Raw genomic sequence first — 27,044 nt, 5'->3', positions numbered from 1 at the left:
GCCGGGTAAGGGAGGGAGAGGGGGTGCGGGCAGCCCGTCCCGCAAGCGTGTCCTTATGTCCCCGTGTCCCCACGTCCCCTGCGCCTCCTGGCATCGCCTGTCACCCACCGTCACGCCTCGCAGGGTGCCAGGAGGCACCGCCAGCCGCCGCGGCCACAAAAGCATCGCTGTGCGCCGGGGAGCGGAGCAGGGGACCGGGGAGGGGTGCAGGGGACGGAGGAGGGGTGCAGGGGATGGAGAAGAGGGGTACAGGGGATGGAGAAGAGGGGTGCAGGGGATGGAGAAGAGGGGTACAGGACCGTTGCGGGGTTTCGGGGGTCGTGCCCAGCCGGGTGTCGGGGTCCCCGGGGGTGGCAGCCCTTGCCGCCCAGGGATGCTGAGCCGGGCTGGGCATGGGGAGGGGGTTTGGGGTTTCCTCCTGGCGTGCTGGGAAGCCCAGCCCAGGAAATTCTTCCGAGCAGCCTCTCAAGCCCCTCTTTGTGCGCTTGGGATTTTTAAAATGCCTTCCCCGGCGGTTGCGGCCGGGGTGCCTGGCTCCTGCGGCCACCCCGGGGCTGCGCCCGTGGGGTCGGGCCCGTCTGAGCTGCGGTGGGACGGGATGGGGCTGGGCTGGTGCGGAGCAGGGGAGCATTAACCTGGCATTTAAGGGACTGGAGGGGGCTGCCCGTTCCCACCGATGCCATCGAAGCCAAGGGCTGCCGTGCTCGCCGGGGTGCCGTGGGGACCGATCCTCAGCATCCTTTGCCGCAGGACGAAGGACTCGGGGTGGCGGTTCTTGCAGCCCCGCTGCGTGTCCGGACCCCCCGGCAGGATCCTTCCCTCGCCGGCCTCTGGCTGCCCTTGCAGCTGCATCCTCCCCTCCAAACCCCGCTGGCTTGGCTGTGCCGGTGCCGTGCCACCGGCCGCCGGCCTCGCTGCCAAGGTGGCACCGGTTTCCTGCCTTGCACCAGGCCCCAAGGGCAGCGGGGGGACCTTGCCTGCCCCGTCCCACCACCACGGGTGCCCGGGACCCCCCGTTGTCCCTGGTGGGGGCTCGGGAGGGGAGGAAGCCACCAGCCTTGGCCAAGGCCAAGCAAGAGGAAGCCGCGGTGGCTGCCGGCACCCTGCGACGGCGTGAGGACGTGGGTCCCCTCCCCGGAAGGAAGGCGCTGGCAGCCTCCGTCACCCCGCGCCAGGGACCCTCGGGGTGCGGGGTTGGGGGTGCGACGGGGACAGGGGGAGGCCTCCGGTGGGTGGTCTGTCAGGCTGTGCCTCGTGGAGGGAGGCGAGGGGCTCGTCCCCACTCGGCGCCCCGAGTTTTCCTGACGCCCCAGCTCCTTCGCCCACCCAGAGCCACCCGCTGCCATGCCCGTGACGGTGACCCTGGCCGGCCCGGCCCCTTGGGGCTTCCGCATCACGGGGGGAAGAGACTTTGGGAAGCCCATCACCGTCTCCAAGGTAGGACCCCCCCCCTACACGCCCCCCCCCCCTACACGCCCCCCCCCCTCCCCAAGCCCCGGGGAGGGCTGCCGGGATGCCGGGGCGGGCGCCACACCGGGCTGCTCCAGGGAGAATATCCTGTTTGCTGTCCTTGAGGGATCCTGCTCCGTGGGAACAGCCCCACGGCAGGCGACAGCGGCGCGGGGGCTCGTGTCGCCCCTGGGCTGGGCAGGGCTGTGCTGAGTTTCCATCTGTTGTTGCCACGGCCTTGGTGTCCCCCCTCGCCTCGCTGGTGGGTTTTGGCAGGCCCGTGGGGACCCCGGTGGGTGGGAGCATCCCGGCAGGGTGGGATTCAGGGACCGACGTGGAGGTGGCTGCGCCCAACCGTGTGCTGGGACCGCGGCGATGCACGAGGGGATGCTACATCCCTCCGGCGTGCGCAGGGCCGAGGGATGGCTGGCAGGGGGGGGGTCTCGGTGCCCCCAGCACCTCTGAGATGACAGTGGTGCTGTCCCCGTGTCCCCTTCCCCGCGGAGGTGACGGAGCACGGGAAAGCGGCGGCGGGTGACCTCCGTCCGGGGGACGTCATCGTCACCATCAACGGGGAGAGCGCGGCCGAGATGCTCAACGCGGAGGCGCAGAATAAGATCAAGCGGAGCCCTGGGCGGCTGCGGCTGCAGGTGGAGAGGTGGGTGCTGGGGTGGGGGGGGGTGGCAGCTTGGGTCCCCAGCCCCAGGGAAGCGGCACTGGGGTCCCCAGCCACGCGTGTGCCAGGTGTTTGTCCCCTCCGGCGACTCTTGGGGCTGTGCCATCCCCGCAGGAGACTGTCTCGGCTCTGTAATTAAAGAGTCAGGCGGTAACGAGGCCAGGCAGCCCTGGCAGCCATCACCTGGCCAACCAGTCCCAGTTGGGGGCCTGGGGCTGCTGCTTCTCGCCACCTCGAGGGGAATGGTCTTGCCGTGCCATGTGCACGGGGGCTGCACGCTCCCGGGGCAGACGCAGGACCCCTCCCTCTCGGTCCCCAGGTCCCCGATGCCACCTCCCAGCCACACCAACGGGGACACCTCACCGGAGAGGCTGGGCACACGCTTCCAGGTGAGCCTCGGGGCAGCCCCTGCACACCCCAGGCCCCCACCAGGGCTGAGAGCAGCTGCTGGCATCTTCCCTCTCCTCCCCAGGACATGCTGCGGGTGCAGGAGGAGAGCCGGGGTGCCCTGAGAGCCTCCTACTCCAGCCCGGCATCCCTCAGCCCCCCGCCCGGCAGCGGCAGGTAAGGCTGGACCCAGCTGCGTGTGGGGCTGGGGTGGGGTGGGGAGGGGGCCGGGCAGGGTCAGGGTGTCTCCTGATGGCTTCATCCTCTCCCTGCAGCTCGCAGCCCCTGGAGGAGAAGTTCGCCTGTCCCGGCCTCCGCCAGGTGAGCAGGGAGCCGGTGGGGGGGTGTGCGGGGCCAGGCAGAGATGCTGGGGGGGGTCCGTGCACCGTCACCCTTGGCAGCCCCAAACCATCATCTTTTGCAGCCCAAATTGTCACCCTTTGCAGCCCAAAAGCATCAACCCTTTGCAACCTCAAACCATCGCCCTTTTTAGCCCCAAACCATCGCCTTTTGCAGCCCAAACCATCCCCCTTTGCAGCCCAAACCATCCCCCTTTGCAGCCCCAGACTGTCACCCTTTGGAGCCCCAAACCATCACCCACTGCAACCCCAAACCATCCCCCTTTGCACCCCAAAACCATCACCCTTAGCAGCCCCAAACCATCCCTCTTTGCCCCTCAAAACTGTCGCCCTCTGCAGACCAAAATATCACCCTTTGCAGCCCCAAATCATCCCCCTCTGCAACCCCAAACCGTCGCCCTTTGCACCCCAAAATCATCACCCTTAGCAGCCCCAAACCATCCCCCTTTGTACCCCAAAAACATCGCCCTTTGCACCCCAAAACCATCCCCCTCTGCAGCCCCAAACCGTCGCCCTCTGCAGCCCCGCAGCATCCCCCCTTTGCAGCCCCTTTGCCCCGTTGTCGCCCAGCCCCGCTCTGCCTCGGGGACCGCGTCTCCCCGCCGCGCTGGCAGGCACCCCCGGGGCCCGCGGGCACCGGCACACCTGGCCGGGGATGTTTTGCTCGCTCCTACCTGGCGCCTCTTGGCAACGGCGCCAGCCTGGGGAGGCCAAACCAGTTTGGGGAGGCCCGGCCCTGCTCCCACGAGCCCGGGGGACTGGGGCGTTGGCGAGGCAGGGACCCACGGCCCCGCATACCCCCACTAGTGCCCACCGGGCCCTGCCGGGGGGAGCATGACTGGGATACCCGGGGGTCTGGGATGCCTCCCTGACCATCCCAGGATGCCCACGGCCACCCCATCCCTCCCCACTGTGGTTTTGGGCGGCTGCTGCGCCCCACAGGGCAGCCGCTGGCTCCGGGGTTGGCGTCTCCCCCCTCTCCTCCCTCCCTGCTTGCTTTTATTCCTTGTTTTTCAAGCCCAAATCGGGAAGCGCGGTGGCTCCGAGCACGGCCCTTCCCAGCTGCCTTTGGCCGCAGCCCCGGCCGCCCTTTGGCTCCTCCGGCCGCCCGCTCTCTCCTCCCTCCCCAGCTCGTTATTTTCTTTGGTGCCAGCCCTGGAGTGTCCCTCCCTGCCCCGGAGACCCCCCCCCGCTCCATCTGGCTGGGGCTGTGTGGGATGCCGTGTCCAAACCCCCCCCCTGCCCAAAGGGGACGGGCTGCCCTTGGGCCACGCTTTTTTGTCGCATCCCAGGGTGGGTTGGCGGTGGTGGGGACGAGGCCAAAGCTCCTGGCTCCACCCGCACTTCGTTTTAGCTTGTCCCATCGCCCGCTCGTGACCCTGCAGAGCCCCGGCGGTGCCCCTCTCCATCTCTTCAGGGTCTGGGCGGGGGGGGGGGGTCCTTGTCCCTGTCTCCATCCCCAGGCTCCTGCCAGGGTTTGCATCTGCGTGGCGGCTGCTCCCGGGAACATCGGCTTCCACTTAGCCCGGGCTTCGCCTTTCCTGCCTCGCTAAGCAGGAGCAGATGCCGGGGAGGGGACAGGCGCAGGCATAGGGTTACCAGCGTGGGGAGTGGTGGGGGTGCTGCCCCTGGACCCCCCCCCGCCCTGGGGTCCCGCTGGCCCCAGCATGCGAAGGGGAGAAGCAGCCGCCCTGTGCAGAGCCGCGGAGCATCCCTCCGGGGGGGGCAAGGCTGAGCATCCAGCCCTCTGGGGACCAGGGTTTGGGACAAAGCCCCTGGGCCAGGGCTGGGTGTCCCCAGGGTGAGCCTCAGCCCCCCTGCAAACCCCTCTCCCTCCAAAAAAAAACCCCACCAAAACCCAAGGCACCCAGCATCTCTCTCCCCACCCCCCGCCCCTGCCAGGAGCAGCGAGGAAGCCTGAGCCGTCAGAACAGCTCCCCGGGGTCGATCCTGCCTCCACCCCCCCGCCCGCCTTCACCAGGGCTGGGAGCCCCCCCAAACCCTTGGGAGATGTGCAGAGAGCGGCGTCGCTCTTCGCCTTCCCCCAGCCCCTGCAACAGGTACGGAGAGGGCTCGGGGTGGGAAACAGAAGCAGGGAAGCCCCCAGCCCCACGCACCCCTTCCAGCGTGGCGGCTCCGCACCCAGGGGTGCACATTGGGGGGGGGGGGGGGGGGCTGCTTTTGCCGAGAGAGCCCGTGCAAAGAGTTAACCCACCTGCGAGGCAGGTAGGGACGTGGGAGGGCCCGGGCAGGCTGGGGCAGCTCCCCAGGGTGGAGGGAGCAGGTGGTGGGGTGCAGCCCGGCGTCCGTCTGGGTGCTGGGAACCCCCTCCCTCCCCGTCACCCTCCATCTCCCACCTACCCTCACCCCCCCTGGGGGGGTGCTGTCCCACAGCCTGGCTTCGGAGCCGGCCATGCGGCGTTTGGAGGAGGATTCGGAGGTTTACAAGATGCTGCAGGAGAACCGGGAGCTGCGGGCGGCCCCGCGGCAGTCCAGCACCTTCCGCCTGCTGCAGGAGGCTCTGGAGGACGAGGGTGGAGGTGAGAGAAGGGGTACAGGGCGGGGGGAGATGGGGAGGGCGGGTTGTTCTAGTGAGATGGGGAAGGGGTTTCTCCTAGCCAGGGTGGGTGGTGGGACTCTGAGGGCCTCGTCTCTCCGCAGCCGGCCCCGCAGCCCCCTTCCCCAGCCGGCTCTCGCCCAGCGCCCGCAAGCCGGTGGCCGGAGTCCAGAAGCTGCACGTCTGCGAGAAGTGTGGCAGCACCATCGCGTGAGTGGGGCTGGGGGCGGTTGGGTGAGGGTCCCTGGGCAGGATTTGTCCCCGCCATCTCTCCCAGAGGGGCCAAAATGGGGCTGATCCTTGGTAGGATGGGGGGGCACGGGGTAACACACACCCCCCCCCCCCCCCCGCTGATGCTCCCCGTCTTGCCCCCCACCCCCTCCACCCCAGGACGCAGGCGGTGCGGATCCAGGACGGCCGCTACCGGCACCCATCCTGCTACGCCTGCGCCGACTGCGGCCTCAACCTGAAGATGCGGGGCCACTTCTGGGTGGGCGACGAGCTCTACTGCGAGAAGCACGCCCGCCTGCGCTACCAGGGCACCCCGGGGGGACCCGCCACCCCCCCGGTCTCCCCCCACTCCTGAGCCCCCGGGCACCAGCACGGTGCGATGGGGAACTCATCCCTTGCATCCCCCCCCCGCCCCTGTGTCCCGGGGGAGGAGCGTGCACCCCGTCCCCTCCCCGGGACGCCCCGCCAGCCCCACTGCTTTGGGGTGGGGGTCTGCGGTGGGGAGGGTGTTGGGTTGGGGCTGAGGGCATCACCAGCAGGGTGGGGATGAGCAGCGGCTGCCCGCCTTGGCCCTCGCTGCGTGATGAGCTGGGTTGGTTCTCAGCCTGGGCTGCAGCAGCTGCGTGTGCCTGGGGACACAGCCGGGGCGGGGGGGACACAGGGACGCTTGAGCACTTAGGTACCGGAGAGGGGGCTGGCACCGCTTTGTGCACTGACTGCAAAGGGCTTCTCCAAGGTATTAAACCAGAACTCTATATAAATATAATATATATTTGCTCCACTCCCACGTCTGGTCTGTGTGGGGCAGGGGAGCGGCAGGCAGCCTGCGCCCTCCCAGGGCTGGGACCGCAGATTTGGGGGAAGGTGGGACCATAGATTTGGGGGAAGGTGGGATCACAGAGCTGGGGGAAGGTGGGACCACAGATCTGGGGGAAGGTGGGATCACAGAGCTGGGGGAAGGTGGAACCACAGGGTTAGGGGAAGGTGGGACCGCAGGGTGGGGGGAAGGTGGGCTTCCTTCCAGGTCCTTCCAGCCCTCCTGCCTGCACCCATAGCGGCGGTGGGGAGCTGGATGCAAACCCCCTGCCCCGGGGAGGGGGTCCAGGGCTTGGCACAGTCTCCGTGACACCATGCAGGGGTCCGGGGCTCGGTGCTGGCTGGCCTTGCCCTGCTCCAAGGAAGGTCAGGGCTCCACATGGGGCTGGACTGTCCCCTCCCTGCTCCGGGTGTCCCTGGGAGGTGTCAGGGTTTTATTGCGGGCTGTTGGCCAGGGCCTTTGTCTTGCGGAGGCCCAGGTGGGCTCTTATCGCTGCTCTCCACCCTCCGTGCCTGTTTGCACGGAGATGGGCTTTACTGGTCTCTGGGCTTTGCTGGTCTCTGGGCTTTGCTGGTCTCAGCAGCTCCACGCCAAGCCTGGTGAGAACCAGCCCCTTCCCACGTCCTGCGGACAGCCGGCAGCCCTGCTCCCCTGCAGCAGGCAGGGTAGCTCCCCAATCTGTCCTTGAGGTGCTCTACAGCCCCCTGCCCCCCCCCCCCCCCCCCGTGTCCCTCTGGGCTTGGGCGAGCGGCACCAAATTCCCACAGCCCCTCAGGAGGGATCAGCCCCGGGACCCCTTTGCTGCCGGACACCTGCACCGGCCAGGGGGGTCCCTGTGCCTGGGGTCCCTGCCAGGTCCTGTGCAGGCAGGGGGACAGGCAGGCTCAGCCCCCACCCCAGCTCCAGCCCTGCTCTTGGGACACGGCGGCTTTAATTAAGCTTCCCCAGGGATGGCGGGAGGGATGGAGACCCTCCTGCCCGGCTCCCCTGCCCTCTCTGCCAGCCCGGCAGCGTGTGCGTGGGGGGAAAAAAAAAGAAAAAAAAAGAGGAATAAACGCTTTTATTTCGAGGGGGTCGGAGGGCTTGAGCCCCCCGGGGCTGGGGGCGGCCCACTCCCCCCCCCCGCCCCGCCCCGGGGCCGTGCCGCCCCGCAGCCCTGCCCCATAAAGCGGCGGAGGAGCAGCGGGGCCGCCCGCTCCGCCCTGCCCGGCCCTCGGTGCACCCTCCTCGGCCCTCGGTGCACCCTCCCGGGTCCTCCCCGCTGCGCCCTGCCCGGTTCCCTCTTCCCCCCCCTCCCCAAAACACACGCTCCCCGCCGTCCCGGGGATGCTGCGCCGCCGCGGAGCCTTCAGCGTGGAGCCGCACCGCGGTGAGTCGGTGGTCCCTGGGGCTATGGGGAAGCCCCCAGGCAGATGGACTGGGGAGGGGAGGGGTGTCTCTGGGGTCTAGGCTGGGCTTCGGGGGTCCCCAGGCTGTGAAGTTCATGCTGGAGGGGATCCTCAGGGATCCCTGATTTGGGGGAGCGTGTGATGGAAGGGGGACCTGGGAGTCCAGGGCGCACCCCCACCCCCCAAGTTAGTGCTGTCTGTGCTGGAAAGGGGCCCCGGGGGTTCCTGGCACCCCCCAGTTTGTGGTGTCTGTGCTGAAGGGGGTCTCTGGACCCCCAGTTTTTGCCCCCCACCCCGCTGGGAGGGGCCCAGGGTTGTGGCTGTGCTGGGAGTTCAAACCAGGTTTTGCCTTCCAGGGCTTAGGCTGATGGGCCCGTGCTTGCACGGGGGTTGAGCCCGCTGGGGGGGTCCCCGTATGCGGTGCGGGGGTCCCAGAAACCCATAGCCCCTCTCTACGTACCCCCCAGCTCAGGCTGTGCTGGGAACCCCTCCAGCAGCAAAGCCTGGGAGGAACCTGGGGTCCGAGCTGGAGCTGCGGACTCGGGGGAACCCCCAGCTCGGTGGCAGCACCCACCGGGGGAGGTTTGAGCTCTCCCAGCAACGGGCAACCCCCTGCACCCCTTCTTGCCCTGCCTATGCCCCCCCCCCCCCATCTTGGCCAGGCCCTGGTGAGCCCCCCATGGCAGTGGGGCAAGCGCCGTGGCCAGGAGGAATGCGGCCCCTCAGCCCATGGGGCCATCCCGGGCAGCCCGTGGAAATTCGGCGCGTGGGAGCGGGGCTGCTGGCAGATGGCCGTGCCGGGGCGGAGGGGCCACCCCACGGCATTGCTGGGATTCATGCGGGCGCTGAACGGTGGGATTGTCCTCCCGGTGCCGGCTCCGTGTGGGTACCGGCTTCACCAGCCCATGAGGGATGCACGGCGAATGGCTCCAGCCCCCCCGGCTGAAGCAGTGTTGGCTGCACAGGGGCAGAAATTTGGGAGCCCTGGGGACCCCCGGATGGTGAGTTTGGCCTGAGCGTGGTTTTCCACAAGCAGTGGGATTCATCCGGCACCCGTCTGTCTGCCTGCAGCCTGCCAGTGCCCAAATAACCCTCTTGCCTTCCCAGTTGGGGTGGGAAGGGAGCCCTTAACCACTGGCCCAGCCAGTCTTGCCGATCCCAGATCCTGAAAGAAACCAGTTGGGAACCAGTCCTGTAATGAGGTGCCTCTGGATACAGGGCCCGTCGCCGGCTGGGGTGGCTATAAAAGGGAGCGCCGGGACGCGCGCCCGGCAGTCGGCTCTCGGCGATGTGGGGTGGCTCCCGCGCCGTCTGGAAGAGGAGGTTCAGCTGCTGTGAGTGCGTGGGGTGGGGGGGTGACCCTCCGAGCAGGGGCTTGCCGGCGGGGGGGTGGGGTGGGCAGCTCTGCACCCCGAATGGAGCACCGGGAAGGTGCCAAAGCTTCGCTCCCTGCCTCCCTGAGCCCTCTGCCGTGGCCTGGCCGGGAAGGGAGGTGGGTGCCTGTGCGAGGAGGGCTGAGATTCCCACAGACACGCTGCAATCCCACCCCGAGCTGCAAGGTGGTGGTGGGCACATCCCGGCTGGCGATTCCCACCACGCTGTGGGGACAAGCGTGAGGAGCCGGTGGTCCCTGGAACCATCCCATGGCAGGAGGAGGATGGTCCCTCTGGCCCTGGTGCCTCCTGGGTCAGCCAGCACCGAGCCGGAGCGGGGTGCACGGGGAGCAGCCGCTCGTGCAGCCTTGGCCAAGTTGGGGTGAGGATGATGAGGGCTCCCCCAGCAGCGTGGCTTGGAGGGAGGATGGGGCTGGACACGGGGGCACGTTTCTGGAGAGCAGCGACCACATGTCACCGTCCCCCGAGCATCCCTGGCACAGGGCAGAGCTGCGGGGACCCTCTGGAGAGGGGTCCCTGGGCAGGGGGGCCGTAACTCCGCGTGGTAGCGGGGAGAGCAGCCTCGGGCACGGCTGGAGCTGCCGTGGGGTGGCTCGGGGGGGGTGGGGGGGAGTGGGCCTGGGCATGCAGGAGCAGTGAGCACCTTGTCCTGCCTCTGCCCAGGGAACCCCCCCATCCGACACCACCCTCGCCCCGCAGATGGTCCCTGGGAGACGGCGGAGAGCTGCGTGGTGCGCACCTCCGCCAGCGTCTACCGCCGGCTGCAGGAGAGCCCCCGGCAGCCCCCGGGGGGGATGAGCACCTGGGGACCCCCACCGCCGCCACCACCACCACCACTCTCCACCAGCAGCCCCCCGGCCAGCGGGCCTCTCCTCAAGTCGGAGTCGGAGGACTCCGGGGTGGAGATGCCCAGCAACGAGCACTCGCCTTCCACCCCGCTGGGTTCCGAGAGCAGCTTTTCCCTCGACGGCTTCCCACCGGAGAAGACCCCCCCAGGAGAGGATCCAGGCGCCGAGCCCCCCCGGCCGTCCCGCAGCCGCTTGGCCAGCAAGAAGCTGGTGCAGGCGGCGCAGCGCAGCAGGAGGCAGCGGGTGCCCGGGCGATGCCCACGGCAGCTCGGCCGACGCAGCACCAGTGCAGCCGATCTGCGGGATCCCCGGGAGCCGGAGGAGCCCAGCGTGGAGGACCCCGAGGGAGCGGTGAGTGCTGGAGGAGCAGGGGCTGTGGCTGGGGGTCCTCGGCCACCACCCGGCAGCCCTCGAGCCCCCCACTTGCCCGCAGGCCGTGCTGTCCGTGCCAGGGCAGGGGCTGCGGTACCTGGAGCACGTCTGCCAGATGCTGGAGCGCTTGGCCCGGCTGCAGCAGGACAACCGGCTCCTCCGGCAGCAGGCGATGGATGGCCGGCGTACCCGCCCTGACGCCACGGTGAGGGCCGGGAGGATGCCGGGGAGGGGGGGGGGGAGCGCAGCGGTGGGGTGTGGGGGTGCTGGGTGGGTGATGGCGGGAGGGAGAGAGAGGTTCCAGCTCACCCCCTGCCTCTCCTCACCCACAGCCCACCCGGGAGCCACCGGGGCAGGATTTGGCCGTGTGGAGGGGCGAGGGGTTCCGGCCACGTTCTTGCTCGGACAGCCAGGCCCCAGGTGAGGGGGGGAGGGGGTGAGATATGGGGACGGTGGGGCTGTGCCCGGCTGAACCCCCACACTGGCTTTCTGTGTCCCCCCTACCCACGCAGCGCCCGACGACGGGCCGTGCCGGAGGACGTGGGGGCACTCGGCCAGCTCCCCCAGCCTGCTGGACCCCTGCGAAAGCGGGGCGGGGGTCCCCACACCGGATAAGGTACAGGCCAGGGGGCGTCGGGGGGGGGGGGCAGGCGGGCGGGGGGGTCCCGCAGGTCTCCCTCGCACCCCTGACGGCCTCGTCTCCCCCTTTCAGGACGCCCCCTCGCACTGGGGGCGGGTGAAGGGGCTGCTCACCCGCCTCACCCGCCGCTCGCTGCGGGGCGGCCGCTGCAGGTAGGGCCGGGCTGGGGGTGTCCCGGTCCCGTCGCCCACCCTTGGATGGAGGAGCTGCGCTGTACCTATTGCATCACACCCACCCCCACCCCCCCCATTGTATGACGTCACGCCCACCCGGGGCCGGTCCCCGACCCGGCGCCCCCCCCCCCCCCCCCGAATAAAGTCTTTTTCACTGCCAAAGAGGCGGCTCTTTGCGAGGTGTTGCGCGGTGACGTCATTCTCCACACACCCCCCCACCCCCACCCGGCGTGACGTCACGCGAGGGCGCGTCACAGCCGCGTCACTTCCGACGGCTTTTCCCCGCCCTTTCTGTCCGCCCGGTCCCGCTCCCGTGGCCCGGTTCAAGCCGCTGCTGCCCCGTCCCCTCCTCGCCGGGTCCGAGCCCCCTCCCAGGGGGGTCCCGCTGCCTCGGGGGGGGCTGAAGCTTGTGTCGTGTTCCCCTCCCCCCAAACCCTCCGAGCTGCTGCCGCAGGTGGGTGGGGAGGGGGCGCCGGGTGGATGGGGGGGGGTGGGGGGGGGGTGTCCCCGCTAGTGGAGGGGTGGGGGATGCTCCCGGTGGCATCGCAGGTGGGGGACAAGGTGGTCTTCGTCCGGGGTGGTCGTCAGCCTGCGGGAACGTTTTGGGGGGGGTACATGGTGGGGGGGGTGGTCTTCTTCCAGCGCAGGCGAGGAGGGGGCCGGGGGGGTTGGTGCTGCTGGAGCCCCTCATCGTGGCGAAGGGCCGGGTACCGCTGGTGGGGAAGATGCCGGCGCTCGCCCATCAGGTACCCCCGTTATCCCCATAACCGGCCCCCCCCCCCCCCCCCCCCCCCCTTTCCTGGCGATTTCCTACTGTGATTTGGGATTTATTTATTCCCCCGCAGCCTCTCCCGAGACCCCCGGCCCCGCTCCCCCCACCCCCGGGCAGCAGCAGGGCATCCTCGGCCTCATCCTCGCCGCATCCCACCGCTCCGTTTCCCTGGAAAGGTGAGTGCTCCTCCCCAACGCGGAGGGGTGGTAGGGGGCTGTGACCCCCGCGGAAGGCTGGCTGGGATGAGGGGGTGCTGGAGGGGTTTCCTGGGTGCCTCGTTCCTCCCCCCTCCCCAGCAGGGAAACCTCTTCCCATCGCCCCCCCCCGAGCCACCTGGGGAGATGCTCGGGGTGAGGCCCAAAGGGCAGGAGTGACTGGGGGAGATGGCGAGGAGGGGGATGTGTGTCCCCGCTGGGGGGGTGGGCACCTGGGCAGCCCCTTCCCCGGCCGCCCTGCACTGCCTGTGCCCCTGGAGCACCCAGCGCTCGCCAGGGCCAGACCTTCAGGCACGAGGCCCTTCCCGTGCTGGGGGCTCTGGTCCCACACAGCAATTTTTTTTGGGGGGGGGCGGGGGGGGGATATCTGTGGTCAGAGAGGATCTCTCTGGTTTCTGTAAGTCTCAGGGTCTTACAGACCCAGTGCGGGGTGGGGGTGGGGGGGGAACGCTTTCGGGTGAGCCCGTTCAGAGTGAGCCCCAATACCTTCAGCGCCGTTCTCTGCCTCCAGCCCCTTCTGCGGCGCCGGGGAGATGCTACGGCAGCATCTGGCTGCCCCGCGGCTTCTGCCCCCTCCGCCTGGTGGTACCCCGGCTGCGTGGGGGTGGCTGGCCCCGAGGAGGATGCTGAGGCCGCTCCGGAGGATGCTGATTCGGCGTTCAAGGCCAAGGTGAGGAGGAGGAGGAGGAGGGAGGGCTGCTCTCGGCGCAGGGGCTTGGCTCCCAAGGCGATGGCCCCGATACGTGGCCTCAGTGATCTGGGGGGGGGGGGGTCTCACCAGGTTTTGCTCTATAGTGACGACCCCAGCGGGCAAAGGGACACCCGAGCACCCACCAAAGCGAAGCAGGGTGTGGGCCCAAGCGTCTGCTGGGCTTCACAGTCCCAGCGAGGGTTAATTCCCCCCGTTTCGGGGGGGAAAGCCCTTAGGTTTGGTGGTGTGCCGCCACCTGCACTTGCTGCTAGACTGGTTGTGGCGTCTGCAAAACCTGGGTGTGTCCCCTGGGGGTCTTGTCCCCAAGGGGGACGGGGGCTTTGGGGAGGAAGGGGGACAGTCGGGATGCTGCGATGCCACCGAGCTCACCGCCCGTCTCCGCCTAGTCCCTGCTGGGAAGGGAAGAGGACGAAGCCGTGCTCGCGGGCAGGGAATGGTCCCCGCCACGGGATGGCCCCATCCTGACGCCGACCCCACGGTCCTGGTGAGCGCGGCCGTTCGCGTGGCACAGGCTGGGCCGGACGAAGCGGCGAGCGCCACCGGCTCGGGTGTCTCTGAGCGGCGGCATCCCTTTCCCGTCGCTTTTTGGAGGTCCGAGCACTGACGTACTTCGCTCGGTAGCGTTCCAGAAACGGAGGCTGAGCGCTCAGCGCGTCGTAGGGTGAACTCTCCCTTTCGGCAAGCTCTCCCTGCTAACGCCGGGAGCTCGTGGGTGGCGCGAGAAACCAGTAATTACCCATTTTTACTCTGCAAGACGCGAGTCCTCCTCCCCAGTCTGGTGCGGAGCGTGCGGGACATGGAGACCCAGCCCTGGCGAAGGGCTGAGGGTTCAGGAGCAGGTTTCCGGACGAGAACAGAGTTTGCACCGCCGGGAACGCTCGGGTTGGGTGAAATCCTTCTCTCGAGCGCAGGGACGGCAGGAGCCGACGGCACGGGGCAGGAGCTGGGCTTTGCCGAGCCCCTCTGGGGCCGCAGGGTGCAAGGACGGGTGGGTGCACGGCGGGTTGCTGGGGGTGGCAGGGGAGGGCTGGCACAGGGGTGACGATGCAGGCAAAGCCACGAGGGAAGCGAGGTGGATTTAGGAGAGCCCCGGGGTTTCATCCAGCTGCAGCAGCACCTCTGGAGCAGCCGGCCAAGAGGCAGCACGGCCCACCCAGGGGGTTGCCACGGACCTTTGCCCGCTCGGGAGCCGGCACAGGGTCTGCCAGGGCTCAGCTCCCCACGTGCCACCCGTGGAAAAGCGTGGCCCTTGCTGGGGCTCAGCTCCTCGTGGCAGTTATATATAGCAGCCCTGCTCCGGGTAACCGTGGCAACTGGGTTTATTTTGTTTAAACCTGGCCCAGGCATGTGATGCGGTGGGGAAGGAACAGCTGAGGGGAGATGAAGTTCTCCGTGCCGGGGGAGGAGGCTTGGCTCGGTCCCAGCGGCGACCATACCGGGTACGGGCTTGGGCAGGGGATGCTCTGGGGCTGGGGCCTCGCTCCGTGTCCCTGCAAACAGTCCTTGGGGACAGTCACCAGCCTTTCCATGACCTCTGCTCCCATCCCCTTCACTCTGGTCTTCACAACCTCCCTGGCCAGCAGCAGGAAGGTTTTACGGGGGTCCAGCTCCCTGCTGGGGGTGCACCTCACCCCCCCGTTCCCCGCCACGCTGCAGGGTCTGGTTTGCCAAATTCAAGTACCGGTGAGAAGTGGTGGTGATTTTCCTGCTGGGGTGTCCGGGCAGGACCCCCTGGAGAAGTGGGAAGCCTCGTGCCAGCCCAAGATGGAGAAGGGACCCTCACCATCGCCGCTGCTGGAGGAGAAGCCCGTGATGGTGAGGCTTTGCCGCGGGGCCGAGCGCGGTGATGCCGGGTGCCGTGCCAGCTCAGATGTCCCAAAAGGCAGGGGTTTTTTTGCAGGTGCTCGGATGGGGCTGCGTTTCGGAGAAGGTGATGGCCCGCTCTGGCTGACTGCTCCCAGCGCCTTCTCTCCCTGCTCCCACCTAAACAGGGTGGGTTTTAGCAGGAGATGGAGGTCCCCAAGCAGCACACGGCTGTCACAGGCACCACCGAGGTACTGCTGGAGCCCGAAGCACCCAAGGAACCAGCCCTCATGGCCCATCCCCACCCGGGCAGGCAGGCTGCCTGCTCCAACACCTCCCTCTTCCCCCTGCTGCAGCGCAGGAGGCGGTGGGAGCAGCTCTCCTCCGAGGTAGGCTCAGCACAGCACGGGCAGGCACATCTCCTGTGCCTCTCCCCTTCCCTGAAGCGTCCGTGATGGTGGCTGGGCTCTTCCAGGAGGTGCCGCAGTGGGATTTTGGGCTCCAGGCACTACAAGGTGCTGCTGGCCTTGCTGGAGAAGGAAGAGCTGCTGGAGACCAGGAAGCTGAAGCCAAGAAAGTGCTGCTGAAACGGTGGAGGAAGAGGCTGAGCAGATGTAGGTATGTAGCTGGGGGGGGAACTGGTGTCCCTGCTACAATCCCGCTCGTCCTGGGAAGTCTCAGCACGGCCTGCACCCCGCTTGGCAGCACTGGTGGTTTTGGGGAGCTTGGCTTCTCCCATCCCTAACGTGCAGCCCAAGGCTCTGGACCCAAGGGCTGGATGCTCTCCTAGCCTTTGATTTTTGAATTTCCGTGGCTACCTGCACGGAAGGGAAGAGGAGCTCTTCGGTAGGCGCAGGGATGATGGTGGGGTGTGGTGGAGCCTGCGCTGTCGGAGGTCGTGCGGCGGGTGACGAGTCCTTCTTGTGCCAGGAAACCTCCTGCCCCGACAGCCTCGTGGTGCTCAAGCTGGGGAAGCCGCTGGAGAAAGCAAGAGCAGCCGACTCCATCTGGAGAGCAAAATCCACGCGCTGGAAGTCAAGCTGGGTGAGCTGGCATGAGGTGCTGGGACGTGGGGTGGCATCGTTGGGAGCCGCCCGTCACCCTCTCTCCTCTCTTCTAGGCGAATGACTGCTTAGGTGAGGAACCAGCAGCCCCCAGATCTTCACCAGGAGAGAGCAAAGTCCCTGGATGTCACAAAGCAGGGATGTGGATGGCAGCAGGGTCCCCATGAGCCTGTCCCAGACCCCCTCCTTGCGGAGATGGGCTTGAGCTGGCTCCCACCCCACGCATGCGGAGCTGGGGCAGCCGTAGGGATGCGCAGGGTTTGCTCTGACCTGTGGTTTGCATTTCATGGAAACCTCTCGAGTAAGAAATCTTGTGGGTATCGGAGAGGGGGCAGGGGCCAGCTCAGGGCTCTGCCTACGGGCCAGACTGGCTTCTTTAGGATGGAGGGACCCAAACACGGGGGCTTGGAGACATCTCTGGATGCTGCCGTGCCCGTAGCGGGTTTCTTTGCTGCACTTACCATCTGCCAGCCCCATAACTGCTTTCCAGCCCCTCGTCCCACGCAGCAGCAGCTCATCCCAGGACGTGGAGGGCTCCTGCAGCCTCTCCGTGCGCTGAACGGCGCCAGCTCGGGGTCGAATTCACTGTATTTGACTTAAAATCGCATTTCTTGGTGCTTTGCTGAAGCCGTTGCCTTCCTGTTCTCTTTTTTTTCCAGCCCCCCCCCTAATACCTTTCTTCAGCTCACACCTCCAAACCCACCGTGTTCTGCGGGGGCTGGGGGGCTGTGCCAGCCCACGGGAGGGGACTGTGTCCCCCCCGCACCCCGGGAGCAGCAGTGGCGGGTGGGTGGCAGCAGAGGGCGGCAGCAGCTCGGCCTTGGCACCGCAACGCCCGTGTGTGTGTGTGTCCCCCCCCGCAACCCCGCTCCGCCTCGCCGGACACACAGCCCAGCCCTGCGCTGCCAAAAACTTTATTGGAGAAGAGCGGTGGGAGTTTCCCCCCAACCCCCCTCGGTGGGCGCCCATGCACCCCTTGCTGTGTGGATGTGCACCCCCCCACCCAGCTAGGGGGGGGGGCAGCGGCATTTTTACACCATTCCTGCTTAAAACGGGGTGGATTCCCAGCGTGCCATCCCTTGATGCTTGACACGGGAAACGCAGCCTTTTCATCAGCCTCTTCTCCTGCCTCCAAAAAAACCAGAATTTGAAGGATTTTACCCTCCCCACGGGGGCCTACTGGGCTCCTAAGGCACAAAGGAGTGGCCTGGTTCTCCTGCCAAAAAGGCAAGGATGCTGGGCCGGATCTGGACCTGAGGTGGGTGCGGGGAGTGCCGAGGGGGGCCAGGCGCAGGCGCAGCTAGGTGACGGTGCAGCATGGCGCTGGGGCCGGGGAAGGGCCAGCAGCACCCAGCCCGCTCCCTGGTTTCAGCTGAGCGGGAGGGCTCGCTTCCCTGCGCCGCTCCAAACCCCTGGCTGCGGTGGGGGGGAGAGACAATCCAGCTGCTGCCTTTGGAAAAACAGCTGGGGGGGAGAGCAGGGAGCCCTGCTGTGCCCCCCGCCCCTGACCCCAGCCCCTGTTGCCCTGGCAGGGGGGGCAGAGCCATGGGAGCAGCCAGTGGTTAAAGCCCACACCGCCCCCCCCCTGCCCCAGTCCATCGATGGGAGGGAGGAGAGGGGGAGCAGCCCAGCTCTGTGAGCCATGGAGGGCGGTGGGGGGGGGATCCCCAGCCCCTTCCCCATCACCGGCATCCGCTCAGTCGTCGGCCACGATGGATAAAGCCCGCAGCTCGCTCAGCTTGGCGTCGTTCTCCCGCTCCCGCTGCTCATCGCTCAAGCCCGGCCGGTCGATCTGCGCCGTCAGATCCCCAAAAATCTTGTGCATCTCCGTGTAGTAGACGACCTGTTGGGAAAAAGGGGGGGTTGGGGGGGGGGGGGGAAGGCAGAAAGATGGGGGTGAGTGGGGCAGGGGTTCTCCTTCCCCATCCCACCGTGGGAGCCAAGAGGTTTGGTGCTGCCCGAGCCAGCCCCTCGCCTCAGCATTTCTGTTTCTAAAATAGCTTCCTCCCATGTGTTAATACCACCCCCTTAGATTATTACAACTCAACACATTTTAATAACGCGCTGCCCTTCTCTGCTCGCTTCCCATCTGGGGAGCTGCGTGCACGGGGCCGCCGCCGGCACCCGGCACCACCACCACCACGCAGCCACCGGGCCCGTGCCACAACTGGGTTGGTTTCCCCTTGCCCGTCGCCGGTACCGGGAGGAGCCGCTTGCCCACGCTGCCCAGCTCCGCAACAGGTCGCTGCTCCCCCCCAGGCAGGGGCACGGCGAAGAGCGGCGAGCATCGTGCCTGGCAGCGCCATACCCTGCACGAAGCAAGGGGGGGGGGGGGGGGGGGGGAAGGGTGTTTTAATAACGTGCTAATTAGCACCGCCAATTAACTCCCGGCAGCGAGCAGCGCTTCCCTTGAGCGGGAGCCAGGGGGGTCAACGCAGGCAGATGGCACCGGGCTGCCTGCTCGGGCGCGGGCCCTCGCCGAAGGAGAGCCGCGGTGCCCGGTGGGCTCTGGCAGCGAGCCCTGCCGGCGGAGCCCCCCCCCGGTGCTGCGGGCAGGGGGAGGGTGGGCAGAGTCAGGTACCCACCCCCCCCGCCCCCCAGGCTTGGAGGGCTGCTGTGCCCCGCAGGAGGAGGGTGATGAGGATGCCAGGCCTGAGCATCCCCCCCCCCCCCGCCCCAGCTCTGGTGGGGAGAGACGGGGAAGCGCTGACCCCCACTGGGTCGGGCGATGCCAGTGTTGCCCCCCCCTCCCCAATTTCACAGAGGGGCACAGGCGAGGCTCAGTGGGCAATTGGGGGGGGGGGGGGGGGGGGGGTTGGCCCCAGCATCTCGAGCGGCGCTGGTGAGGAGACACGCACAGTCTCCATGGAGACCGGCTCCCCTAATCTTGCTCAAAATGATGCTTATTTTGGGCAGGGCCGAGGGGAGATGCTGGGGACCCACATGCCTTTGCCAGCTGCCTGCATCCACCCCCCCCCCCCGCCCCGTTACCCCCCTTTCCCCTGGGTCCATCCGTAGCGGGGTACGGCAGGGGCTGCTCTGGGGCCAGGGCTCCCCACGCAGCGGGCGCTGGGTGATTCAGCATCAATGCTCATTTACAGAGTGACTAACGAAGGCAGGGCCGAGCAGAGGGGGGGGGGGAGCGTGTGGGCAAAAGCCCCCGCCACCCCGCTGCAGCCCCTCCACCAAACCACAGCCAGGTCACCACCACCCCCCCCCCCCCCCCCCCGCCCCTGCCAAAGCATCCTCCCCACCAGTGCAGCCCCAGCACCCCCCCAACCGGCAAGAGATGCTGCCCCGAGCCGAAAACACCCGCTGGCACCGTCACCCCTCGGCGATGCCACGGTGCCCAGCTGGGGGGGCTACGAAGGTGGGCGCTGCTGGAGCTCTGGAGCAGCCCTCCGTGTCCCTCCTTCCCCAGCCCGGGGTCAGATCCGCTCGGTTCGGTCACATATGGCCACGCAGCGCTGCCAAATCCGGCGCAGAAAAGGCGCTGGCACGTTGAAACCCACCTCCCCAGGCTGGCAGGGCTGGAGGCAGCTGTGTGCAGCCGGGGGAGCTGCTGCCCACCCGCAAGGATTACCCCCCCGAGCCCCAGGTATGCCAGCAGCCACCGCAGCATCTCCTCCGTATTGAACGGGCACGGCAGAGCAAGTATTTTGGTCGCTGCCCCCCTCCCCACCCACGGGCTGCTGCCATCGAGCCCTTCCTGCGGGAGACGCCGGGTCCCTGGGGCCCAGCGGATCTCCTTGGGGATGCTCGTCTGCCCCAGTAGGACCCAGTCCCCAACCAGTAGGCAGTCATCCGGGGCGTTAGCGTGCATCGCCAGCTGAGTCTCCTGTGCTTTAGCAATGAGATCCCACAGGCATTGATTCCCCCTGATGCTTTTCTCCCCTTGAAATACGGGTGAAAAAAAAAAACCATCACTGCTTCTCGGGGATGGGTGCTGGGGAGGGGAGCGCACCCCAGATCGATGGGTGTGACAGGGACACCCACCCCCCCCCAAAAGGCACCGCAGGCAGCTCGCCCCGCGGTCGCAGTACCTGCTGCCGGCAGCCCCGCGCCTGCCTGCAGCTCAGTACTTTTCCAGCTATGGATACCATATGCTCCGTCCCCATCCCATCAAATCCCATCTCCAACTCGCCTTTGAGACTGAGCCAACGGCCCCGAGTCCACCTGTCTTGAACTAATTCTGTTTCGGGACACCGTGTTCCCCTCATTTTCTATAGATCGCGGTTACAATGCCACAGCCGGGCGGCAGCAGTTTGTGTCTGTGTCAGCCCGACACGAAACAAAAAAACCCGGGGTCGCTGCCAGGGCTGGACTGCAGGAGCTCACCCCAGCCCACAGCGCTGCCCCACGGACAGTCCTGCCTCACGAGCACCATTTTTCCCCCCCCCCCATTTCATTAAAAACCAGAGGAGTATCACGTTTTCTAGCAGGAAAATAGAGGGCGAGGCGGGAAGGAAGTGTTGTTCACGCGCTCGCACCAGCCACGGGGGCTCCAAATCTCCCTCTTTCATCTTTATGTGGCCACTTCAAAGTCCCCAGCCAGGGAAATATTTGCCTCCGTTGGCTTGGCCCAGGCACGTGGGTGGACAGAAGTATTTGGTGTTGAATGTTACAGCCCCTGTGAGCTCGGGGCATGTCATGCCGTCAGGAGACACCCGGCACCCGGGGCCCGCGGCCAAGCTGTGCCATGGGAACCCAGCCGCCCGGCGAGAAGGTCTTGGAGGGTCTTGTTGGGTCAAAGCCATCAAGCTGCTGCTCTGGAGCTGGTTTGAAGCGGGGTCCTTCCCTTTGCCACTGCACGGAGAGGCAGCTGGGCTGCTCACGGCTCATCCTCGCGCTGGCTGGGGCCACTTGTCACACACTTGTCTCGCTTTAACCCTCCGCCTTCTCCAGGGCCAAAGGGGGGAAAACGACACCGTTTTGCACCCAGGGCTGCCTTCTAACGGTGGGTTTCACCTGAGGACGAGCCACCCTGGAGTCACGGCCCCCGGCACGGTGCCAGCCGCCCGGGGCAGAGCTGACCCCAGCCTCCGCATCCCCGTCTGCCCCTTTCCTTGAGGGATGCGCCCTCGAGCCCCATCGCTCCTAGAGGTACCCCCAGAAGAGGCTGAAAATAAATCCCACTGAGTAACATAAACCACCCCCCCCCCCCGAGATGCTAAATAAGCTCAGTGAGGCACGGAGTGGGAGATAACCCGGGAAAGCAGGCGGCGGGATGAACGGGGCTGGCCGGGAGCAGCAGCACAGCCCATCCCTGCTCACCCATCTCCCACCGCCAGCTCATACCTGGGATGTTGGGATGGGGATGCTCCCGGCATCACCGTGGCAGCCCTTCCTCTGCCCTCCCCTGCCCAGGTCCCTGCAGGTGAGCAGCCACTGCGGTGAGTCAGGGCTCCGGGGTGCTATTCCTGGCTCGCCACTGACTCATGAAGTTACCTTGGGCAAGTCACTTGCCTTTTGCTTTTTTTCTTTCAGCCACCTGCAATGGGGGAAACCCTGCCCAGCCCCTGGGCAAGAGCTGCTGAACTCGGGGTGGGACACACACACACACACACACACACACGAGACAGCCTGAGCCCAGCCTTGGCACAAACGAGTCCATTAGGGGAGCGCCGAGCTCTCCTCCCAGCAGCGGAGATGCTGCCGCGCCGGTGTATCCCTCCCTGAGGGTGGAAGGATGCAGCCAGCGCTGGGGAAGAGGGATGTGGCTCCCATCTAGGTCGGCGGGGAGGGCGGGATGTGACACGCTTTAGCATCCATCTGGGACCAGCTTTAGTCTAGCCTACGGGAGATGCATCAGCTTTGTTACGACGCTGCCTCTCGGGCATTAAAAACGCGATTTTGCTCGCCTTTCCTAACCAAAATCCTCACCTGAAGAGAGGCAGGGCAGGCGGCCAGGAAACAAACGAGAGGATTCCCAAGAAGAGGCTACGAAGGGAGAGGCTTGCAAACAGCCCTGGCCATAGCACCCTGCCGCTCCCCCCCCCCCCCGGCATCTCCCGGCACCCCCCAGCACGTCGCTCGCCCCGACGGGCCGAGGCAGGAGCCAGCTGGCAGCCGGGAGCCAGCGCCAGCGGCGCGAGGGACACCGTGGCCAAGGACAGAGGGGGCAAAGCCGCTCCCTAAGGAACCTGCCAGCGGATCCCCAACACCCAGACAGGGCAGGCGGCATTCGGGTTTCAAGGTCTCCTCCGACCGACCCACCCACAGCGAGCGGCCGGAGAGGGTTTGCAAGGAGGGGGGGGGGGGGGGGAAGGGGCCAAGCGAGACTTTGCGGTGGCTCCAGGGCTATTTCGGCGGCGGCGGCTGGAACAGGGAGCCCCGCACGCCCGATTGCTAAGGGAACAGCAAGAACAGCATCCCCAGCACCCACCCAGGCGGCGGCAGGGTGCATCGGCACCATCTGGTAGGTGAATCAGCCTGCAGACAACTTGCTGGCAGCTCTGCGGAGAGGCTCTCCCGCCCCCCTCCCCCCCCCCTGCGCCCCACCACCACCACCCCCACCACCCCCCCAGCCCCAAGTCGGAGGTGAGACGAAACACGTGCTCTTTGCATCTCCTTGCAGCCACCCCACCGCACCTGTGTCGCTGCAGCAGCTCCCTTCCAAAAAAAAACCCCAAAAAAACATAGGAAAACGCCCACGGGAGGAGCAGCACGTGCTTTCGCCCACCTCCCGGCGCTGGACCACCCCGTGGATCCAGGGCACCACGTACGCCCGAGATGCCACAAGTTCAAAGCTGGATTAGATCCCCGTAACGTTCCTCTCCAGCCTAAAGAAAAGGGCGACAGGAGCAGGAAGATGGAGGAGGAGCGGCAGCAAGTCGCAGAAGGAAGCCGGAGGATGGAAATTAAAGCAGGCTGTGGTTTATTTAGGCCACCCCTTCCTGCAAATCCTTGGTGTGGGGATTACACAGCAGCCTCCTCTATCTCTGCCAGCACACACACCGGTCCTGGTTACCGAGAGCCAGAAGAGAGCCTTAAGATGAGCCCTGAGCATCTCATAATCTCCCACAAGATCCAACCCTGAGCTCAGGACTACAAACGCAAAGAGACGACGCGCCCAGATGAATAAAGCCACCAAACGCCAGCGGCTCGTGCATAACCAGGGCTTGAACGGCGAGGCGCAGGCAGCCTCGTGGGACAGGAGACGAGTGTCCCTGACACGAGGCAGATCCATATAAACCAGTAAAAACTCACCCCCGGCTTTCCTTCCCATCTGGCAGCCAGCACCACATCACCGCAGGTACCGGTAGGTGCCAACCTGCTCTTCTGCCAGGACAAGGTCCTACCGTTACCTGCCCAGTGTCCCACCACTGCTCCCCGTGCCCTCTCGCTGCTCGGTCACTAAATTGCCGGGGGTAACGGCATTTGGGCAGAGGTTTGCTGTGTGTCACCTGTGTGTAACGCTCAGCTCGAGAAGGTGCCTTGCCTGAAGAGCAATTCACATCCAGGTGGGACCCCAGACGCTCTGCAGTGAGGACACCCACCACAGGGACACCTGGCAGCGCCTGGCAGACGGGGGACAGCATCTCACCTGCGCCCGCACCAGCGACTCAAAGCTCGGCTTGAAGTAATCGATGCGGCTGCTATAAAACTTGGGCATCTCCTCCAGGAGCTGCTTGTTTTTGGCTTCAAAGTCCTCCTTCACCGGCCTCAGCTCTTCTCGCGCCTGGGAAAGGAGAGAGGACGGGGAGTCAGACATCTGGGAAAACGCCCGTCCCTTGGGCAGACCTGCACAGAGGTCACCCCAGCTCAGCGGACTGTTCTGCCTTGACCCAATGGCAACCAGCAACCAGCTAACGAAGACTGGTGGGTCCAAATGACCAGCTAACAGAGACTGGTGAGACCCAAGCGACCAGCTAATGGAGACTGGTGAGACCCAAGTGACCAGCTAACAGAGACTGGTGGGACCCAAGTGACCAGCTAACAGAGACTGGTGGGTCCAAATGACCAGCTAACAGAGACTGGTGGAACCCAAGTCACCAGCTAATGGAGACTGGTGGGACCCAAGTGACCAGCTAACAGAGACTGGTGGGACCCAAGTGACCAGCTAACAGAGACTGGTGGGTCCAAATGACCAGCTAACAGAGACTGGTGGAACCCAAGTCACCAGCTAATGGAGACTGGTGGGACCCAAGTGACCAGCTAACAGAGACTGGTGGGACCCAAGTCACCAGCTAACGGAGACTGGTGGGACCCAAGTGACCAGCTAACAGAGACTGGTGGGACCAAATAACCAGCTAACAAAGACTGGTGGGACCCAAGTGACCAGCTAACAGAGACTGGTGGGACCAAATAACCATCTAACAGAGACTGGTGGGACCTAAATGACCAGCTAATGGAGACTGGTGGGACACAAGCTCTGACCCTGGAAAGCCACAGGACACCTAGGGGGGATGCTACAGAGACCACGAGCCAGCCAGTCTTCTCCCCTTCAGAAGAACAGGGAGAAACACCAGCCCCAAAGCTCAGCCAGGCCGGAGACCATCTCCAGCCGCGTCCGTGTCCCCTCGCCCTGCGATTCCCAAGAGAATCGCCAGAGGATCCTGCCCCCGCCGTCGTTTTCGCCCGTGACCTTCAGCTCAGCGCGTCCAACTGGCTTCTTTAAACAGAAGCGTGGGGAGAAAGGGAAATGTCTCTGAGATGGTGTGGAAAAGGGCAGGAGGGGGTGGGCTGTGAAATATTAGACCGGTTCAAGTCTGCCACTTAATCCCGGTGCCATTCCGACGGGAGGGGGCTGCGGGAGAAAGCCGGCGAGCCGAGCCCAGCCGCGGCGCCGGTCCCGTTCCCTGGGACAGCAATGCCGGAGGGGTGGCACGGACAAAGCTCCAGGCTGGCAAAGCCTTCAATCACACCAGGCTTAAGTAGGTCTGAGAGGCAAACGAGCAAATTCATCGTCTGGCCTGAAACAAGGAGCGTTTACACTCCTGGGGGGGAGTTCAGGCAGGGCACCAAACACCACAAGACTCTGAGCAAACAGCTCCGAAGGGAAGATGCAAATTTGCAGCTCAATAAAAATACCTGGATGAGATTATGCTATTTCCCATCAAAGCTGTGGACCTCTCGGATGCCCCGGGTTCAGGACTGCTTAAGGGTCCTTGCAGGCGTTTAAGCTCACGCAGTGGTTAGTTAAGATCCTTTTTTTTGGGGGGGGGAGGGGGGAATTAGATCACACAGAAGTTCATTAAGGGGAAAAAAATTAAATAACTAAAACCTGCTTAATCACCAGGACAAAAGCATTCACATTTTTCCAGCCACAGCTTTAGTCACCGAGGCTAAGCGAAGTAAGCTGCTTACTATTAAATCGGAGGTCTCTTTTGTTAGGGCTGATAGGGCTATTCTTTAACACAAAACTTAATTTTTGTGGGGAAAGTCATCAGAAAATACATGTTCTTTGACACCGAGAAAGTCAACTGTTCCTTCGAGGATCAAGCAACGTTCTGCAGGAGCGAGAGATTTGGGGAGAAATGCTGAATTTAAAAAAAAAATAATCATCATGATTTCGCTAAAATTTGGGAGGGAGAAAAGAATCTGGCAAAGCTTCCTGTTAACCAATTACTGCAATTTTCCAAGACGAATTTTTGTAACAGGTGGCAAACATAGAGCCTCGAAACGCTCTGATCTTCCCCTTTTCCCATCCAGCTGCTGGCTTGGATGTGGAGGTCAGGGGGAAACCCCCCGCGCGTCGGCTTCAGCGTTGGCTGCTCCTCCGAGCATCCCCAGCTCCCGTGGCTTCTGCTTCACTTTATTGTGGAAAACTGGCTCCTTCCCTTAGCGCCCTAATGCACATTTCTGCTCTCAAACGCCCTCCGTGGCAATCCTGCAGCGCTAAAAGACACCCTTCCAAAAAAACCCCGTTGTATTTCACGGGGGCTTGGCACGGATGCCAAACGCCAAGAGAAAAAAAAGCTCTTCCCAAGCCCTGGGGCTTTCCTGCTGATCCTGCCTGGGATTTGGGTCCGTGAGCATCTCGGTACCTGGTGCAGCTTGGCGAGGACGGGGCCGGTCCTCTCCTTCTCCTCATATTTCTCCACTTTGGACTGCAGGCGCTTGTAGTCCTGCAGCGTTTGCTCCCGTCTCTTCACGGCCATGTTCAGGCTGGGGAAGACGCTGCTGAACCTGGTGAAAGGACGGGAAGGGGTTTTGGGTGGGATACCTTGGTTGGATGCAGCATCCAAGGCAATCTCCCAGCCCAAAGTCCCTCAATAATTCAGGATTCAGATCAAAAATAGCCCAACACAAAAGCTTCCATTGCAATCTTCCAGGAGGCTGGAAGAAAGGATAAGGTTATATATAAAGGTTTGCAACGCCTCGCCAGGGTACGGTGTTTGAGAGGAGAGCTAGAAGCACACTTGGGGTTTTTTTTTGTGAAGTTCAATTCATGTGCCAAAGGGTGTGTTTTTAAATAATAATAATAATAATAATAATAATAATAAAAAGGGAGGCAATTTTGCAAAGCCTGCTAAAAGTACTTCGAAGGTCCCAACCTGCTTCTTGACTTCTCCTGCCAGCCCTTATGCTTTTACCATTAGTTCTTTATTTTTAACAGTTTTCCCCCTCTCTTCCAGCTGCTGTATTCAGGAACAGGGAGAGCTGCCTTATCTGGGACGAGGGAACGGAAGCTGCTGCAGAAAACAAAGCTGTTAACTCCACCGAGCAAACCACAGAGAGAAAAATAAACAACTTTCCCCCCGTCTGTAGTTAGCTAACGCGGTATTTCCCCAGTACCGTGTTTGGAAAGGGAATGGGCAGGCAGAGGAGTTGACTCAAAAGTCCGGGAAAAACAAATACAAGTGCAAAATAAACATTAACTGCAGCAACCTTTGATTTTCGGGCAACGTCTGGGGTTGTGAACCCCAGCCTGCCGTACAGCAAGGCTTGCCCGGCTGGAGCGAGCTCTGTACCCCACACAGAAGGAGCAGCAGCAGCCAACAATTAGCCAGGCTACGGGAAGATTCATATTATTAAAATGTGTTACAAATTGAGGAAACATGAACATCTGACGGCGAAGACAAGAGAGAATATTTTTGAACGTGACAGAAGAGGGAAAGCCAGAAACTGGAGCGTTGCTCTACGTCTCCCAAATTTCAGTAAATCGAATTATACCGGTGGGGACCGCGCTGGTGCTGGGCTATGGGTTCGGGTGAAACGGGTCACACTAACTCTGGATACAGT

General features: G+C 64.8%; 4 protein-coding genes across 7 annotated transcripts in view; 3 read left to right on the top strand and 1 right to left on the bottom strand.

Annotated features, from left to right (window-relative positions):
- Positions 1-1,338: 1,338 nt before the first annotated feature.
- PDLIM2 (PDZ and LIM domain 2) lies at positions 1,339-6,014 on the top strand. Of its 3 annotated transcripts, none has more exons than XM_086477182.1 (9): positions 1,339-1,437; positions 1,956-2,107; positions 2,445-2,514; positions 2,598-2,689; positions 2,788-2,833; positions 4,777-4,931; positions 5,266-5,405; positions 5,545-5,638; positions 5,819-6,014. In XM_086477182.1, the coding sequence occupies exons 1-9, from the start codon at positions 1,345-1,347 to the stop codon at positions 6,012-6,014; spliced, it is 1,038 nt and encodes a 345-aa protein (XP_086333308.1). In that variant the 5' UTR covers positions 1,339-1,344. The 3 variants fall into 3 exon arrangements, with proteins under 3 accessions (XP_086333308.1, XP_086333307.1, XP_086333305.1); XM_086477181.1 differs by having other exon boundaries at positions 1,345-1,437; positions 5,266-5,411; XM_086477179.1 differs by having other exon boundaries at positions 1,345-1,437; positions 5,266-5,411; positions 5,533-5,638.
- A 1,788-nt stretch (positions 6,015-7,802) lies between these two features.
- C23H8orf58 (chromosome 23 C8orf58 homolog) lies at positions 7,803-11,274 on the top strand. 2 transcript variants are annotated; one of them, XM_086477236.1, is made up of 6 exons: positions 7,803-7,845; positions 9,958-10,484; positions 10,522-10,683; positions 10,811-10,898; positions 10,991-11,094; positions 11,191-11,274. In XM_086477236.1, exons 1-6 carry the CDS (start codon positions 7,803-7,805, stop codon positions 11,272-11,274), a joined length of 1,008 nt encoding a protein of 335 aa, XP_086333362.1. The 2 variants fall into 2 exon arrangements, with proteins under 2 accessions (XP_086333362.1, XP_086333363.1); XM_086477237.1 differs by lacking the exon at positions 7,803-7,845 and adding an exon at positions 9,153-9,198 and having other exon boundaries at positions 9,958-10,457.
- A 3,582-nt stretch (positions 11,275-14,856) lies between these two features.
- LOC147413893 (uncharacterized) lies at positions 14,857-16,367 on the top strand. The gene is made up of 4 exons (XM_086477229.1): positions 14,857-15,182; positions 15,269-15,411; positions 15,724-15,837; positions 15,914-16,367. Exons 1-4 carry the CDS (start codon positions 15,000-15,002, stop codon positions 15,927-15,929), a joined length of 456 nt encoding a protein of 151 aa, XP_086333355.1. The 5' UTR covers positions 14,857-14,999; the 3' UTR covers positions 15,930-16,367.
- A 995-nt stretch (positions 16,368-17,362) lies between these two features.
- The window catches only part of BIN3 (bridging integrator 3), a 40,879-nt gene continuing 31,197 nt past the window's right edge, over positions 17,363-27,044 (bottom strand). The window contains exons 7-9 of the mRNA XM_086477110.1: positions 25,847-25,988; positions 23,404-23,538; positions 17,363-17,700 (exon numbers count right to left, since the gene is read on the bottom strand). Of these exons, the coding sequence (XP_086333236.1) occupies positions 17,554-17,700; positions 23,404-23,538; positions 25,847-25,988 (424 nt within the window). The 3' untranslated portion in view covers positions 17,363-17,553. The remainder of the gene's footprint in view (positions 17,701-23,403; positions 23,539-25,846; positions 25,989-27,044) is intronic.

The sequence above is a fragment of the Leptosomus discolor genome, chromosome 23, assembly GCF_034619465.1.
Source record: "Leptosomus discolor isolate bLepDis1 chromosome 23, bLepDis1.hap2, whole genome shotgun sequence".
Classification (NCBI taxonomy): Eukaryota; Metazoa; Chordata; class Aves; order Leptosomiformes; family Leptosomidae; genus Leptosomus; species Leptosomus discolor.
This window is presented reverse-complemented; position numbering and strand designations above follow the sequence as displayed.